A 15952-nucleotide genomic window follows, 5' to 3' on the forward strand; every position below is an offset into this window, starting at 1 on the left:
TTGGACATATTTTGGCTCATCTCTGTAATATCGCTCAAAATTTGGTTGTTTTTTTGCTAATATATGCTCCGTATGTGGATCGATTTGGATGAAACTTCAACCACAAGGTTTTTGTAACAGCCTGGTTTAAACACGACGTAAAGTGTGTTTGTGTGCTATGCCAAACAAAGTTGGTGTTCCAGATAGTTTCAGGCTTGACACTTTTCCCGAACAATAACAATAGGGTGTTTCAATCACACCAGCTCTCGGAAGACAATCGCCTTTATTATCCCTGCAGACAGTAATAATTTCACTCTAACAGCGTGTGGCTATTAGCGCAGGTGTTTGTGAATTTGAAGGGATTTGCAAAGAGGCTAATTTGGCTAGAAAGGGGCCAATTTTGCACCAAATGTATGAATAATACCTAATCTAAATACGTGCAAATAGCACCACCACACCAAGATGCTATTTGCGTGGCAGAGCAGTTAGTGGTGCATTTCACCGTTTGTGGGTAATTTGTGAATAAGGCGCTTACTTTTTGTGTTATTTGCACCTGTTCAGTGGTCACAAAAGCTGCGCAATCCCTTTGTGAATTTGCCCCTAAATGTCTAAGACTCTGAACTCATCTACGTACACACTCTGATCTGATCCAAACCAGTGACGGAAACATTTCCCCTTTAAATCGCTGGCTGAATAATCGTGTTGGCCTCGGGTTTCTAGGTTTCAAAGAGAGAATTTACAACTGCATTTATAATTTTCCTCCTAAACTGCCCTCAGAAGCTGAAGCAACCGTGCACGTATGTGTTGTATGAAATACTCATCCGGAGACGATAAAGCTGCTGCAATGAACTCCTTATTGTTAGCGATGGCGGACACTCTCATACACCCAGGGTTGTCTCACGAAGGTGAAAGGATCTTGCTTTTTCAAGATTTAAGGCAAATAAATAGCTCTACCATGGAACAAAACTAATGCTTGGACTACAAGAATAAGTTTTAGTTTTTAATGATGTTAGTCCAGTCAAAAGGAAATTAATGCATTTTGCACCTTGACCTTTTTTAGCATTTGCACTCAGTATAATATAATGGCCAATTAATTGGGACCGGAAGCTTCAAATTATTCTTTGTGTTAAAAGAACAGCGGCTCTCCCGAGGTTAACCGACACAATTATTCTGACAATTAGAACAGTGGAACAGGGGCTTTTTCTTTATTATATTGTTTTTTTGTTTTTTTTTTGTTGTTTTTTTTTTAATACTCGGAATACAATTCTTGGCACATATTAATATCATACTTAATGGAGAGGATGTTAAAGAGAAATAATGTGATTTGAGAATATCATTTAAAAACATATATATAATACATAAATGTGTTGTTTTTTTCTTGAAAATAGCTTTCCACTATCATGGTAAAATGTACAACAAAAAAAAGTAACAAAAAAAGCTGCAACTGATCTGTAAAAATGTGCAAACAAGCCTTTGGAAAGAAACCACATTGTCTTTTAAAAAATGGCAACGATAAGGTGCAAAAATATAACAAAAACACCTAATTTCAACTTAATTTTCTACGTTTCTTCCACCGATTCCATGAATAAAGTTTGATCTTATATTATGCTTCTCAGTGAGGCCAGCACGCGCAAGCATCGAGATTTGTGACTCGGCATTTAGAACTGCTTGCCGTGATTTCAATGTGGGATAACAACTAAAAACTCTCTAAAATAGGAAGAATGCTAGCTCTTCTTGAATAAACCCCTGAACAATGAATCTCCAAACTAATTACACACTCAAATTGTGGAATTAGTGCATTAAAGTTCATTTCTATGTTAGAGGTTTGCTAATTATTATTGATAAGCATTTGATAGCATTTTGTGGTCAAATATGAACTTTTAATTGCAGTAATGGGGATTGGCCTCACAGAGCTCAAATTAAACCATTAACACACAGACAGTGAGACGCTTTCGTTTTGTGGCTCCCGAGTGTCGATGTTCTGGATAGTACACTAGAGGGAAATAAAACTCCTGCAGTTTGGCCATCACAAATATCAGCGAGGGAGTTTCTACTGGAGCAGACACGGAGTAAAAGACTAAGAGATCTGCTGAATGTGGGTTTCACCGTGGGAGGCAAATTAGACAATGTGTGTAATTCCCACAATTTGTATTTGAACTGTGGTCAAAGAAAGAGCAGAGGGCTGCCAATGGGCCAAGTTAACCATTTACCCTTACATTTTACTCGGAGTACCTTTTTTGTATTTTGTATTTGCCATATAACATCTCAGCTTCAAGCAAAGGCATTGTGACAGACAGACAGAAATTACCAGATTGTCGCTCTGACAACGTCGCGGCCGCTTCTTGCGTATGAAGTAACCCAAAACCTTATCCTTAAAGACCTGGATATGAAAACATCAAATAAGCAGAGTGTACAGACACAACCGGTTAATAATGTTAACATACAGTGCAAGTGTATAGTATAGTGCATATTTAAAAGATCATTTTTGATCAAAACTAATAACAATAATAATAATAATGATAATAAAGGCTGGATCCCTTATAATAACAACTGAATAGCAGAGAAATTTCAAAGAGCGATTTCAAAGTGAACAGCAAAAAAACATTAATGACAAATATTTACCATTGAATTAATTTTCAGATGTGGGAAAACAGTTTACCTCATACAAGTAGTCAAAGATTTCCAGTATTGTTAAAACACTGGCTCCAATGAACAGCCCCATCTGGCCTCCGATGTCACCTGGTGGGAGATGGATGAAGATATATGAGCAGAGACACAGCGACTCGTCCCACCACTCCCACTCTGAGCTGTCTCAGACGAAGGGTTGAAATCGGTCGTTTCAGACCCGTTTGAGTCGGAGCTGACCAGGTTCCCTTCCAACTGCATCACATTATGCAAATGGCTTCGGGCTCTTTTCAGGCCTCTTAAAAGTGGCGGCACCAGGAGGTGAACCCAGATCTGAGAATTGCTGTAAACCCCGGCGAAGGCTTTTGAATTGAGGTTAACCACAATTTGAACCATGTTTTATTTTTGCACTTATCTCAGAAAACCAGAAAATAAGCTCTGTGAATCTCACCCAGAAGCCCTGCAATTTCATACGCCTTCTTCTGCTCAATCTTCTCATAATTCAAAGCTTCAAAGAAGATGTCCAACACCAATATGTTTTCTCTGAAGAGGAGACAAACAAGAGCGCACCCGACCGACTCATCATCACGAAATATTCGATACAGCACGTTTCCTATTGAATTATTTCTCATTATTGTGACATTGAAGGTGAACGATGGAGACCAAGGTCATGCTACGCTAGGCCTGTCCAACAAAAGAAAATAAAAGACTGCATGGCCATTATCTGAGTCACTAACCGACCAATACTTACCCGATATATTGCTCAGTTTTGTTGAATTTCTTAGCCAGATATTTAGCGGAGGCTTTACTGGGGATCTTAACCATGGAGAGCTCCTTGCCATAGCGGGTCATGTTGCACGGGGTTTCACAGACACAGTAATCGTTGTCTTTCTCTACCAAAAAGTCTGTGGACGATCAGAGTCATTCAAACGCTGTGATGTGTGAGAGAAGTTGAACATAAAAGCTGTATACAGAAGCGAATGACTTCCCGAGTTTTTGAAAACAACAACAAAAAAAACAACAACGAAACAATTGAAAAAAACTGAACACAGAACAGAAATCTTTATTTGCTGCCATCGTTCACTTTCCATGAAAGCAACTAATGACTTAAATTAATATAGAGAGAAAACAAAAAGGTTTATGACGCTTATAATGAAGCAATTAAGCTTAACTGCTTTCCAATCAATACAGAATTACTACAAAAGGTCGTTTTGGATGACTGCTAGACATTTAGGAATATGCAAGCTTTTAATCAACTCCTTAATTGCTTATATCGAATACCCAACAGAAAGTCCATTTTTCATCTCTAAAGCTCCTTTTCTCACCTAAAGCTGGGTCAGCGCAGTCTTTGTACTGCTCCGGCGTACAAACCGTTGACGTACCTGTTGCATAAGACACAGAGGAGAGAAAACTCTAACTCTACAGTCCACCCGTGCCAACAACACCACCAACATGCAGCCGCTTATTTCTACTAATGAGGATGCATCATTTGTCGACGGATCAGAAACCGGTGGAAAACATATTTTCCCGCCACATTCATCCACAAGTCCCCGCCAGCCTGCGTGTGTACCGGGCATGTGAACCATCCTGCAGTTGCAGTTCTCCACCAGGTAGCGCGTCTCGCAGTCGATGCGGCACGCCGTGATGCTGTACGTAGAGAAAAACTCAGAGTCTATAGGGGTCGACTTGCAATCCCCCCAAGGAGGAGGGAGGTACTGAAGCTGAAAGAGAAAGAAGAACATCTCCCCTGAACATCAGCAGCCAGGAACACACACAACAACACACCATGCAGGATAGTCCTGCAAAAGTAAATGCAAAATAAAAATACAATGTAATAGAAAAGTGCAGGCAGACAAATCCGACAAACATAAACAGCAAAGAGCCAAACTATAAAGCCAAACAATAAAGGATAAACTAAAAAAAACAACCAAGTGATAATGCGGCTTGACAGTGCTGGCACAAGACACCCCCGATCAGATTTAGGAATAGTGGGTAAACAGGCCCTATGAATTTAAAACAAGCACCATGCAGAACATTACTGATGCAGGTCGAGTCCTGGGAGGGAAGCAGAGCACCATGGGAAATGGAGACAGGGCTAATTTAATCCGTAAAATATGTAGGTTCAGACAGGACACCACAAACACTGGACAATCCCCCCCCCCCAAAAAAACAACCTCCAACGATGGAACTCGGTAAAGTAACCCCTCTACACTTAAACGTCTCGCGTTAATGATCCCAGTGAACTTTTGCAAAAGTGCATCCAATGATTAAGGTATTCTCCTTAAGGCAGCGGCAGTTTGGCATAGAAACCCCTCTGGCTAATTATAATATAGCACGATCGTGTGGGAAAAAAACCAACCCAGTCATTATAAGGAGAACTTTCATCAAAAGGTGAAGTAGAGGTCATTATATTCCAAAGTATCTTAGGGAATTTTAAATGGTCCCCTGAGAATATTTAATGTGTGGGTTTTTACATAGTTAGCATCCTTGGACTATTGGTAACCCAGTTAAAACCAAACTTTCAAGCATGTGTGTCCCAATTTATTTTAAGAGATGACTAAAATAGTTCAAAGGAACTTTCATTTCATGGTCGCTGACTTTAAACAAATCCAGTCCTCGTTTGACTGCCTAACAGTTTCTGCTGATGCATACATACCCCATAATTACAAAGATACAAAGCTATTATTTTCGAGGACACCTATTTCTCAGAAGTTTGGGTACATTTGGCAGCTGCCACCCAATCGGCACTAAACGTCTGCACGGAATAAACCAAAACCACATGAAAGTGATACCGTCGCATTGAGGTTCACTGTGACGTCCAAGTCCAGTACATTTCTCCCCATTAAGCCTCACAAGCTAGAAGGCATTTTAGTCGATAGGAGGTGAACGAGATAGTCGGCGTCCGTGAGGCAGGGGACCTAATATGGCAACCCTGATTCAGCCCTTATTGAGCTCCATTGGCAGCCAATAGACTCTCACACCTGGAGTCGGGTTTGGGGTTTAACCCCAGTTGGGGAAAAGGCAGAGGTTCTATGGCTGATGAAACCCAATGAACCACAACCCCTTGGATGAGACGACCCAGGGGTTCAGCATCTCAACAGCGAGGCACAGACAAGGCGACGAAAACACAGAAACATGTCAAAACAATGGTGTGGCATGGAAAGGCTTAAGCTTACAAGCCAAACAGCAGCTGAAATGGAGGAACAGACTTCAAGCTGACTTTGTTAGCTAGAGTGGTACAAGTTAGCTGCTCCTCAATGGGAACTATTGGACAGAGAGAGACAATGAGGACTGGGAAGGGACATCGGTTGAGCGATTTAGTTGCTTCGGCCACACGTAAAGGACAGATGGAGTCATTCCTAGGGCGGTAAGGGGGATGGAAGTGTGGCTACTTGACAATAGACAATCTTGCGTCATGCAGCAATTCCAAACAGACATACGCTACCCTCTGCTCTTGGGTGGAAACAAAAGTTTGGAAGCCAGGGGCAACCCCGAAGCCCAGCTCGTGGAGGAACGGAGGCTCGGACTGAGTGTGAATCTGGACCTTTATTCCAGCCTCATAGGACGTCTCATCTAGGCAGGGGGACGATGGAACACAGTCTACATCAAAGTTATCAATAAAGATAGGTGAAACGCAAAGGGAGGCAGGCGTCAAACCCTTGAAAAACCCTGAAAAGCCGAAAAACCCTAAATACTTGGCATTGTAACAAAAAAGGCACAGCATCTAAACCGCCCCGTTGCTCCTGCTTTTGAGCGACTGAATTGAAATTGGTTTATTGATGGTTCGTCGCTCGGCCATTGCCAGCTCTCCTCAGCTCAACCTGGAGTCACACTTTCATAATGATAGGGTTCCATCATCCCTCAGTGCTAAATCACAACCTCCTATCAAGGATTCAACCTCTTTCGGGGAAGGTTGAATGTACGTTAAAGGTGTGGAAAATAACGACTACTTCATCTGACGTTCTGAAAGTGGGTTTCAAAGGCAAACTCTTAGGGAAGCAAAGACAGCTGCATAATATTGATCCCAGATTAATGGATAGTGCCAGAGTTAAATGACAGCCTCATTTCACAATGGCACTTCTCTAACATAAACAAGTCTATTAGCTAACTGATGTGGGTCCTGGTGACTGGATTATAGATGATGTTTAATGCCGTTTGCTCCCCCAAATTGAGTGAATGAGAATAACCATTAAAAAAATGAGAGATGGTGCCCGCAGTATTGATTTGTTGGCCGCATCTCACTGAATTCACAACACAAAGAGGTGACGTATTACGTATGTACAAACTGCCTCGGAGAATTGAAATGACCAGCTTTTGCGGTGTCCGGTTGCCTGCTTTCAGAGGTCAATACTCTGCCTCCATTTTCCCATGATAGTTTGCTGAATGGACATTGAAAGATTTTCAAGGATCGTGAGGTAAAGAATTGACCAATTGAGTTCTTCATCAATATCAATATATCATCATCAATATACTTGTCCAGATCTCATTTCCAGGTTCATGACTTTGAGTTACAATTAGATTGTATACTTATTGGTCACATGTGGAATTTGACATAACGAGAATTGAACATGAGGTTAAAAAAAAAAAAAAAAGTGCAATAAACTACAATTTCATTAAACGTGTTGACACCGGAAACCAATCATTTTTCTTGTTGTGAATAAGTGTCAGGGAAGCAGAAGTGGTATTAGAACATAACCTATACTATCTACATTTCCCCTCAAATCCATGGAAATCAGACAATGATCTTTAGCTTCTATTCTTGATGAAATGGGTATCGTGGACGTAAAGCATACAATTTAAAAGATTTGTGGCCTGAGTTATATCACAAAAAAAAACGCTTTATGCTTTCATTACATTTGGAAATGAATGTACCATAAACACATCGTTATGAGCTTGAACACCACCGTGTGGTTTAACGCCAGCCTTAAAAGCTGTATTCTGTTTTATTTCCTTCACTGATTACATCGAAGGGGCAAAAAAAGTGTAGTTGTAGTTGTGGTTCCATAAGCTACATTTCCAAAAAGAATAAATAAATCTATGTGTGTGAAACCAATTTCATGATTGCACACGAGAAGTGTATGTTTACGTCCTCCGGAGCGTAAAGGAGCATTTCGTTTAATGGAGGTATTATACTGTGTAGTCTATACTTAAACTCAGATAAATACAGCATCTAAGCCTTACAGCTGAGTTTATGTTTTCTAAATACTGCTACCAGTAGGCAATTTCAGCAATTCAGGCTTTGAAAAATGTTTAACATGACATTCATTTGTTTTTATATATATAAAATAATCTATTCTATGATTACTCAAAACAAGGCTTGGCATTTCTATGTGAATTCTGTTTCTTAATGGAATTCTTCTGCTCACTGTCTGCCTCACACTCCCCACTTTCACAGCATTCGCAGTGTCCACAGAATGCTAATTTCCTCCCAAGCTCAAAAAAGTCCTATGCTGCTTTGGCTCTGATAAGACTATCAGAAAACATTTCTGTTGGGTTCATCCAAGCATTCAAATGTTTACTTGTAGTTTTTCTGACAGAATACCAGGCATACTAACAGGAGTCATTTCATTCAAGGTATCCAGAATCAACGGATGTTTCTCCCTAGATTCAACTATTTGATTGCATATTTCACACAAAAAAAGGCAAATTAACGACATTAACTTTAGTCCAGGCTCCAAAGAAAGAAAACTGCGGTGACGGGCATTTTGGGAGGGATTTTGGGGGTCAAACACAAAATGAAGCAGAGCAAAACACCAAGGCTGTAGGAGGCTGAGTGTTAGGTACATGTACCAGTTGCTGCTGACACGACACAAAAGTTTGAAAACCGGGAGCAACACCGAACCCCAGTTGGTCAATGAAGGGCGGCTCGTCCTGGCTGTGGATCTGAACCTTGATGCCCGCTTCATACGAGGTTTCATCTGTAGATACAGCACGCCAGATCATTTACAACAGGTAGAAAACCCCCTTTTTATGCCACATCCTGTGAGAGGACACAACTGTGAAGTCTGATGAAACCCACATGCTGAAAAATAACACTGTAAGCATTAAACTCGGTTCTAGTCTTCAAACGTCAAATATGTTAGTGCAACTGAAAATCGAATAAATAATAATAAATGCAATATGCAAAGATTTTTTTTTTTTGTCATTAATTGTGAACTGCAGGAGTAAAAACCATGATAAGTGACTTACTTACATTTGAAGAAACTTTTGTCTTACTGGATATTTACATATGTGAACATTTATTATATTTCAGCCAAGGAAAGTAATTAAATGATGAAACCAAAACAACTCGAAAAAGCCCATAGGGTATGATTCTTCAAGATAATTACATTTTTGCACGATTATGAGCGTGTAGACAGAGCTACTGTGCACATTTGACTTATTGGCCTATAAATTAGGATGGATAATTGTGATCAAATAATATGCACTGACCTGTTTCTCCCCAAACGGGCAGATACTCGTCTTGCTGAATGTCCAGCATGATCTCCAAGCCGTTCCCCGTGCCGCCTTTTAGAGTGGTCAACAACGGGTTGCCATCTAATCCGGAGTTGAAGGTATAACATTTTCCATAGCGCGTGTAAATCTGCAAAAAACAACATAGACGATGTAGAAATATAAAGACATTAAACACATTCATTTGGGTGTGTAAAAAGACTGTTGGCGAGAAGTCGTTCCAGACGGACCTCATCCAAAGAATTTGCCAACATTTTGATCAATCAGTCCAGCAATCCACAATCAAACAAACTCTAAATATGTGAGTGTTTGAACAATTTTAGCACCATGACACAACAAGTGCGTCTGAAGTTCCAGAAAGATCAAAGCAAACTGACACTTCTTACAAACTTGTGCAGGAAAACGATGCTTAAGCCAACCAACCCAAGCTGTATTTAAGTTATTCATCTTCCTGAGCTGTATCTTTTTTTAATTCACTGCACAATAAATCTTTATGGCTTTACCTATTCCAGTTGTCTGCATTGTAAAGTTAATGAGCCCTGAACTAGTGAAGCTTCACGGATTATTTTGTAATATAGTATAGTCTTTAGAATTTTTCCTTTGCCTTTACCCAGGGGCGGTCTTAGTCATTTGGAGGCCCCAGGCAGGACCGATGTAGGGCCTCACTTAATGCAAGAATGACTAGAAAACAAACAATTTGGAGGGAGCTCTTTTCAGTGAACAGAACTATTGAAACGCCGTTCACTCAGTTAGAAAAAGACAATGGGACAAGAAAAATTATAAATATTATATATATATAATATTATATTATATAATATTATAAATATATTAAATACTATTTAAAATACTATATTAAATGACTCAGGAGTCAGGAGTCACTCCAGAAAAAGACTAATTTGCTTGTTTTGTTTGCGACTAACTGCAGACTGAAGAGGCTGAGTCATATGAAGCTTTTGTGGCATTCTCCAATAATTTGATAAATGGAACAGGACTTGAATGGAAAAAAACAGGACTTTAACCTGTGACGGCAGCTCCTGAACCATCATACCACCAGGTCGCCTTCAAGCTCAGCCCTGGTCTCTGGGCGCTTTTAAACACACTTGAGTCACCTGATACTGAACCCTCAAGCCCTCCAACACTGAAGCTCTCAACCAACAACTTATCTGAACTTAACAACTCAGACTGTTGGAAAAATCATGACTTATTATTGGGATTCTTATGGAATGCGATTGATACACAGCGGCGATCACTGGAGTGACAAAGGAAAACAAGAGTTTTTATGAAGAAAAAAAAACCAAAAAAAAAACAACTAAAACAAAACATAAATTCACGAGGCCCCCTAGCGAGCGAGGCACCAGGCTATGTCAGCCTGACTATGCCATATGAAAACAACGCCTGCGCTTTTACCTTTGTCAATGAGCATAGCCTGAAAAAAGGCTATGAATTGTTTAATTTCTGAATGGTAAGGTGAGGACTCGATAAGGTAAGATCATTCTATATGTTAAGGATACTACTGTCACATAATGAAAATTACGAATTTTAACATGGTTAAAAGCATCCCATATTTTTCCTATGCCTAACCTATACTACAAGGATGAACACAAACACATATAAATACACACACAAGACCCATAAGGCACAGCGATTTCAGTCTATACACATACATCCTTGTGAATGTTTAGTAATTCACTGAACTGCTACTGAACTACTGATCTTTGTCGTAAAAATTTCCCCCACAAAGGGAAATTGTGTTACAGCAATTTAATTCCATTGTAATTCCTCTCTGTATGTTGTAGTGAGCCATCTTTTATTAATGTGAGGGTTTGCTCAGAGGGCTAACGGCAGCGACTGACAGTGTGGGGAGGCTTTTCTCCAGAGATCAGAGTCAGTGTTGCACGTCTGCGCTCAGATAACTTAGATCCACCGGCAGCAGAAAGAGCACAGTGTGCTGCTCTGCTGGCCACCAAAATGACACAATTGAGTTCAGCTAGCTTTGGGCAGCAGAAAGTACTTTAAGTTTTAACCTCAAAAACAGTTAGAAAGAAAGAATCCTGGAAATTATACCGGGGACCACTTTAATGCTAATGGCAATCACCAAAATATATAAAACAGTATATGGCTTATGTGCAATAGCTACGGTGACCAGACGCCCCGGTTTGTCCGGAACTGTCCCGGTTTGTCCGGAACTGTCCCGGTTTGTCCAGAACTGTCCCGGTTTCGAGCTGTGTGTGCTGAGTCCTGACAGATATCTGGAAAAACACTAAAATGTCCCGGTTTTCAAAGTTCATTACCAAATTGTCCCGGTTTGACCCGATGACCCTAACCCGGCACGAAAATCCCACCGGAGATCTGTGCGTCATCATCAATACGCCAACCCGCTCGCCGTAAATTGTGTGCTTTCAAGGGTGTGTGTGTGCGGATGTAGGGCCGGTGCTTCCTACAGTACAGGCGACTCCGCGGCGCGTCCTTGTGCCTTTCGTTACCTTATTGAACGAAACAAAAAAAAAGCAACATGCTTAAATGAGGGGTCTCTAATCAGTCACTCTCTTACACACCAGCGCCAACAGAGTGCCGAATGTGCGGTACACTTAGGGGTCCCGGTTTGGGGGTTTTCAAAATGTGATCACCCTAGCAATAGCACTAATGCGAACAGTGCTGTCTACTTTGTTTCTTTGCAATTTTATTTGTCAAGTCGTGATAACTGCATATGGTTACATTGACTAATGTACACGTCAGTCTAAATGGTAAAGTCACTCACTCCTTAGTGCGAGCAAACCTAACAAATGGTCCACCAGATGTTTAGTTTGAAATGCTGAAATTTTAAAGAGCACTGATTTATAATAGCTGCATTATTAATGCTCTCATTTCTCTTCTCAGTACTTGATGTCACCGCCTAGAAACAAAAAGATGAATGAGGGAAAAAAAGCTAGCCGCTTTAGATTGAAATAACTAGACAGGATGTATATAAGTCAATAAAAGAGTCAAGCAAAAAGAGTCATTTGTAATTGAATATGAAATCCCTTCTCTAAGTCGGTTCAGTGGATATGATAATGGCTTTCTGCAATACTAAAGCAAATACACTGTGTGGGTGTGTTTATGAAATGTCTTAGGTAAGTTGTGCGACACATTGAGAAAATTAAGGAGAAAAGCTACCACATTTAAGAATTACTAAGACGGGTTTGACCGCAGAGTTTAAATATTAGCACTCCAAGGAGAGAGCGCCAGCAAGAGATATCACATCACTCACATCATGAATATTTAATACACGTCGTGATCAACATTCACATCAAGACGTCGTCAAAAAGGCATTGTATTTTCGCTCTTGTACATACTGTGCTGAAGTTTTTGTAGGTGCAATTTTCGCCCCGGAACCTGCATTCCAGCAGCATGTCCTCCAGCTGGTGGCCCAGCCTGCCGATCATCTCGGTGGTGTTGATGTGGTAGTTGGGGGGCGGGGTGTAGTTGTGGAAGTCCAGCAGACTGAGGAGACCCTGCTTATGGCTGTCCATGAGGATGGCCAGGCTCCTCTCCATCACGGTGTGGTTGGGGTACATGAGGTCCATCCAGTAGCCGCTGTGGTACAGGTCGTGCTTGGTCAGGCTGGACACGCGGAACACGTTCTTGTTACAGAAGGTGACGGCCGGGAAGGACATGTTGTGAGCCCAGACCATGTAGATCTTGGTGATGGCAGGGTAGGACATCAGGTAGAGGATGCGGTTCCTGGACCAGGTGATTAGCAGACTGATGCACACAAAGAAGGCCAGGACCCAGAGGAACCGCTGGGGTTTGGTTTTGTCTGGAGAGAAGACAAACTTGAGGCCGTGGACTTTGGTCTTTCTCATGAAAGCCACAGTGATCTCCTTCCACGTCGGCTTTAACACCACGTCGGTCCTGCTGCTCCTCATCACGGTCCCTGGGGCATCGTTTGGCCCTAGTGTGATTGATTCAGATCTAGGCGCAGTTAACATAATTGCTTCTTCTCCTGTAGGTGCTGTTTACCAAATCTAACTTAGGTGTTTATCCCTTAACGCTGAATTCAGCAGAAGAGGTTCTGTTAGAAAACATGCCTTCAGGAGTAGTCTGTATCTTGTATTCCTGGTGATCGTAACTTAAGTCCTTTTGCGCAATAATCCCACAGTTCAAGATGGAAAATCTCTCCCATCAAGATAATAACAAAGAGGCTGTGCTACTCGGTGAGGAAGGAATGATTTACATAATGATTCCTTGACAAGAAAAAAACGGAATCACTCCTTTAATGAAAATAATCAAACAAAGCCATCATCCATCTTTCATCAATAAATTAACAAATGGATGTGATGATTGCAGATGCAAGCGATGGCTTCACTCCCAAAGGCAAATCAGCTACTCCAAAAATCCGGAGAGACCTACCCCTGTTGCTTAGAGATCTTTCACCCCTCCATCTCTCTCTCTCTCTACATTGCCAGGCAATAATTGCAGATTTTGGTGGTTTCTCCTTTTGTGCGGTGGCTGCCAAAAAAGCCCAACTCCTCCGTCTGCCACAGCTTGAAGAAATCCTTTTTAGTCTGTTGACTTGCCTGCAGCAGAAAGGAACACAGAGCCGGTTGCCCCACAGTCTCACTCCAGTCGAATGGAGAATGAGGTGGAGCCAGTGGATACAATTGTTCTCCTCCAGTGATGGAGTAGATCTCCAGTGTTACAGATCAGAACAGGGAGGTGGGTATTCCCACACCATTCTGTATATACATAGCCATATTCCTTCAACCTATTCCATTTTATTTCAATTTATTTTTTATTGTATTTTATTCTATATATTTTTTATCTTATTCTATAAGTATTCCACTTACTGTATTACGTTTTAGGAGTCAGTTAGTCGGTCTATTAGAAAGGAATTTTCTACTTTTTATTTTATTTTATGTACTTTTTCCTAGGACTTATTGTGTGCTATCACCGGGTGCGTTGCATTACATTTCACTGCATATATGTATGGAAGTATGTATATGTATGTGACAAATAAAAATCTTGAATCTTGAAACCATTCACCAAGTTATCAATCAAAGCGGTGTAAGAAAATTATGAAAAATAAAAATAAATCATAACCGCAATGGTGCGAGAAAATAAAAAAGACAAAAGCCTTTGATTTAGATTTTTCCCCCGAACAAGCTGTGGATTTCTCTGCAGCTTGCTGTGAGATCAATACAAATGTATAATTGATAACTGAGGGAAAGCCATCAGCCAATGCAGTGAAACAGAGAAAAAGAAGAGTCCTCTTAAATCTGATGTTGGGAGGATGGGGGGGATATTTTTCTTTCACGGCAGCAACAACATAAGTCATTTCATGCGTCTGTCCACACAATAATACTTGTTTCGAGAGGTGTCTCGCATTATTCACAGAGATGAGATGCTGCTATTTTATTATTTATAATTTAAGATTTCATAATTAAACTAAAGAAGGCTTGCAGATGTGTTAATGTCAGCAGGGACAATACAAAGGGGATATGGTTGCAGAGATATATTTTCCAAAGAGAACCATGTAACGTGAACTGTAAATGCTCCTTGTGTGTGTGTGTGTGTGTGTGTGTGTGTGTGTGTGTGTGTGTGTGTGTGTGTGTGTGTGTGTGTGTGTGTGTGTGTAGCTTTCTGTCTGTGTAGTGTGTGGTCAGAATTTACTATACTGGCTCTCACTTGACCATAATTAAATCTAAACAATGCAAATTGTATTGATATGTGTGGCTGCAATCCAGAAAGTGATCCAAGTCCAGTGACAAGTACAGAAGAACCAAGTTGTAAGTAGTCCTGAAATGTGCATACGCCGAGATCATTTCTTTAAGCTTCTTTAAGCCGCACTATTGATTCAAATGACCTCTCTTGATGAGGGAGAGTTAAAAGGTAGTGACTGAAATAAAAACGACTGACACATTGGTGCCGTGCGTACTGTACATAGCGCAGGGTTCAGGCTGAACACATTTATTTTATTTCCTGATTTTCTTACCGTGCTTTTGCACATACATTTGATAGGCCGAACTAACACACAAACTGTGAATTCAGACAGCCCAGTGAAAATGTGATTCAACAAGCGCCTCAGATTTGCGATCCCTTCCTACGTCACATGGTGCTTCTTGGACACATGGTAGAATTAGAACCGCGCCCCCATCTACAGTAACTCCACCCATGGCTGGAGGAATAACACAGGAACTGCTCTGTTGGTTTAAGAAACGAATTAATAGCAACTGTCCGTGACAAAACTGCAGACGAGTGAAATCTAAAAAATAATTGTGCTGTGTGTTTGTTTCTTTCTAAAGAAAAATGTGGATGCGGTAGGTTGACTGTTGATAGACACTCCGCACAGTGAAACTAACGGAATAAACTTTTAAATGGGGCCTTGTAGATCTAATATGAGTGAAGATTCAGCAACTGGATTGCTTAATTCTCGCCTCAGATTTGTTCAGAAACAGATCTTGGTGGACTGATGAGGTGAAATAAGTGAATTTTAGGTACATCATACAACGGCTCATAGAACTGGCGCAAACAGCTCCAGAGTGGGAGTGGGGAGCAGCAGCATTTTCATTTAAAGTGACACACACACACACACACACACACACACACACACACACACACACACACACACACACACACACACACACACACACACACACACACACACACACACACACACACACACACACAGAAACAGAGCGTCAGGAACAGGAGGGGTTTAGAGGCATGTTAGAATGCATAATCTGAGTGGTATTTTCAGAAAAAAAAAAAAAAACTTCAGACGTGATCTGGGAACCTCAGAGACCTGATGAATAGGAGCATAATGGATCTAACTAATTGGATCACTCTCACTGCACTGTCTAGACAGCGGTGTAGACAGATGGTTTTATCTTCGTCTGTTTCCTACTTTTATGAAACA

General features: G+C 40.9%; 1 protein-coding gene across 1 annotated transcript in view; it reads right to left on the bottom strand.

The window, feature by feature from the left end:
* Positions 1-15952, bottom strand: part of asic1c (acid-sensing (proton-gated) ion channel 1c) — a gene marked incomplete at both ends in the record, with an annotated part of 80966 nt that overhangs the window by 3712 nt on the left and 61302 nt on the right. The window contains 8 exons of the mRNA XM_080010866.1: positions 2288-2359; positions 2639-2718; positions 3056-3147; positions 3356-3509; positions 3930-3986; positions 4175-4325; positions 8395-8522; positions 9037-9187. Of these exons, the coding sequence (XP_079866992.1) occupies positions 2288-2359; positions 2639-2718; positions 3056-3147; positions 3356-3509; positions 3930-3986; positions 4175-4325; positions 8395-8522; positions 9037-9187 (885 nt within the window). The remainder of the gene's footprint in view (positions 1-2287; positions 2360-2638; positions 2719-3055; positions 3148-3355; positions 3510-3929; positions 3987-4174; positions 4326-8394; positions 8523-9036; positions 9188-15952) is intronic.

Source organism: Zeus faber (assembly GCF_960531495.2).
Source record: "Zeus faber genome assembly, chromosome: 12".
NCBI lineage: Eukaryota > Metazoa > Chordata > Actinopteri > Zeiformes > Zeidae > Zeus > Zeus faber.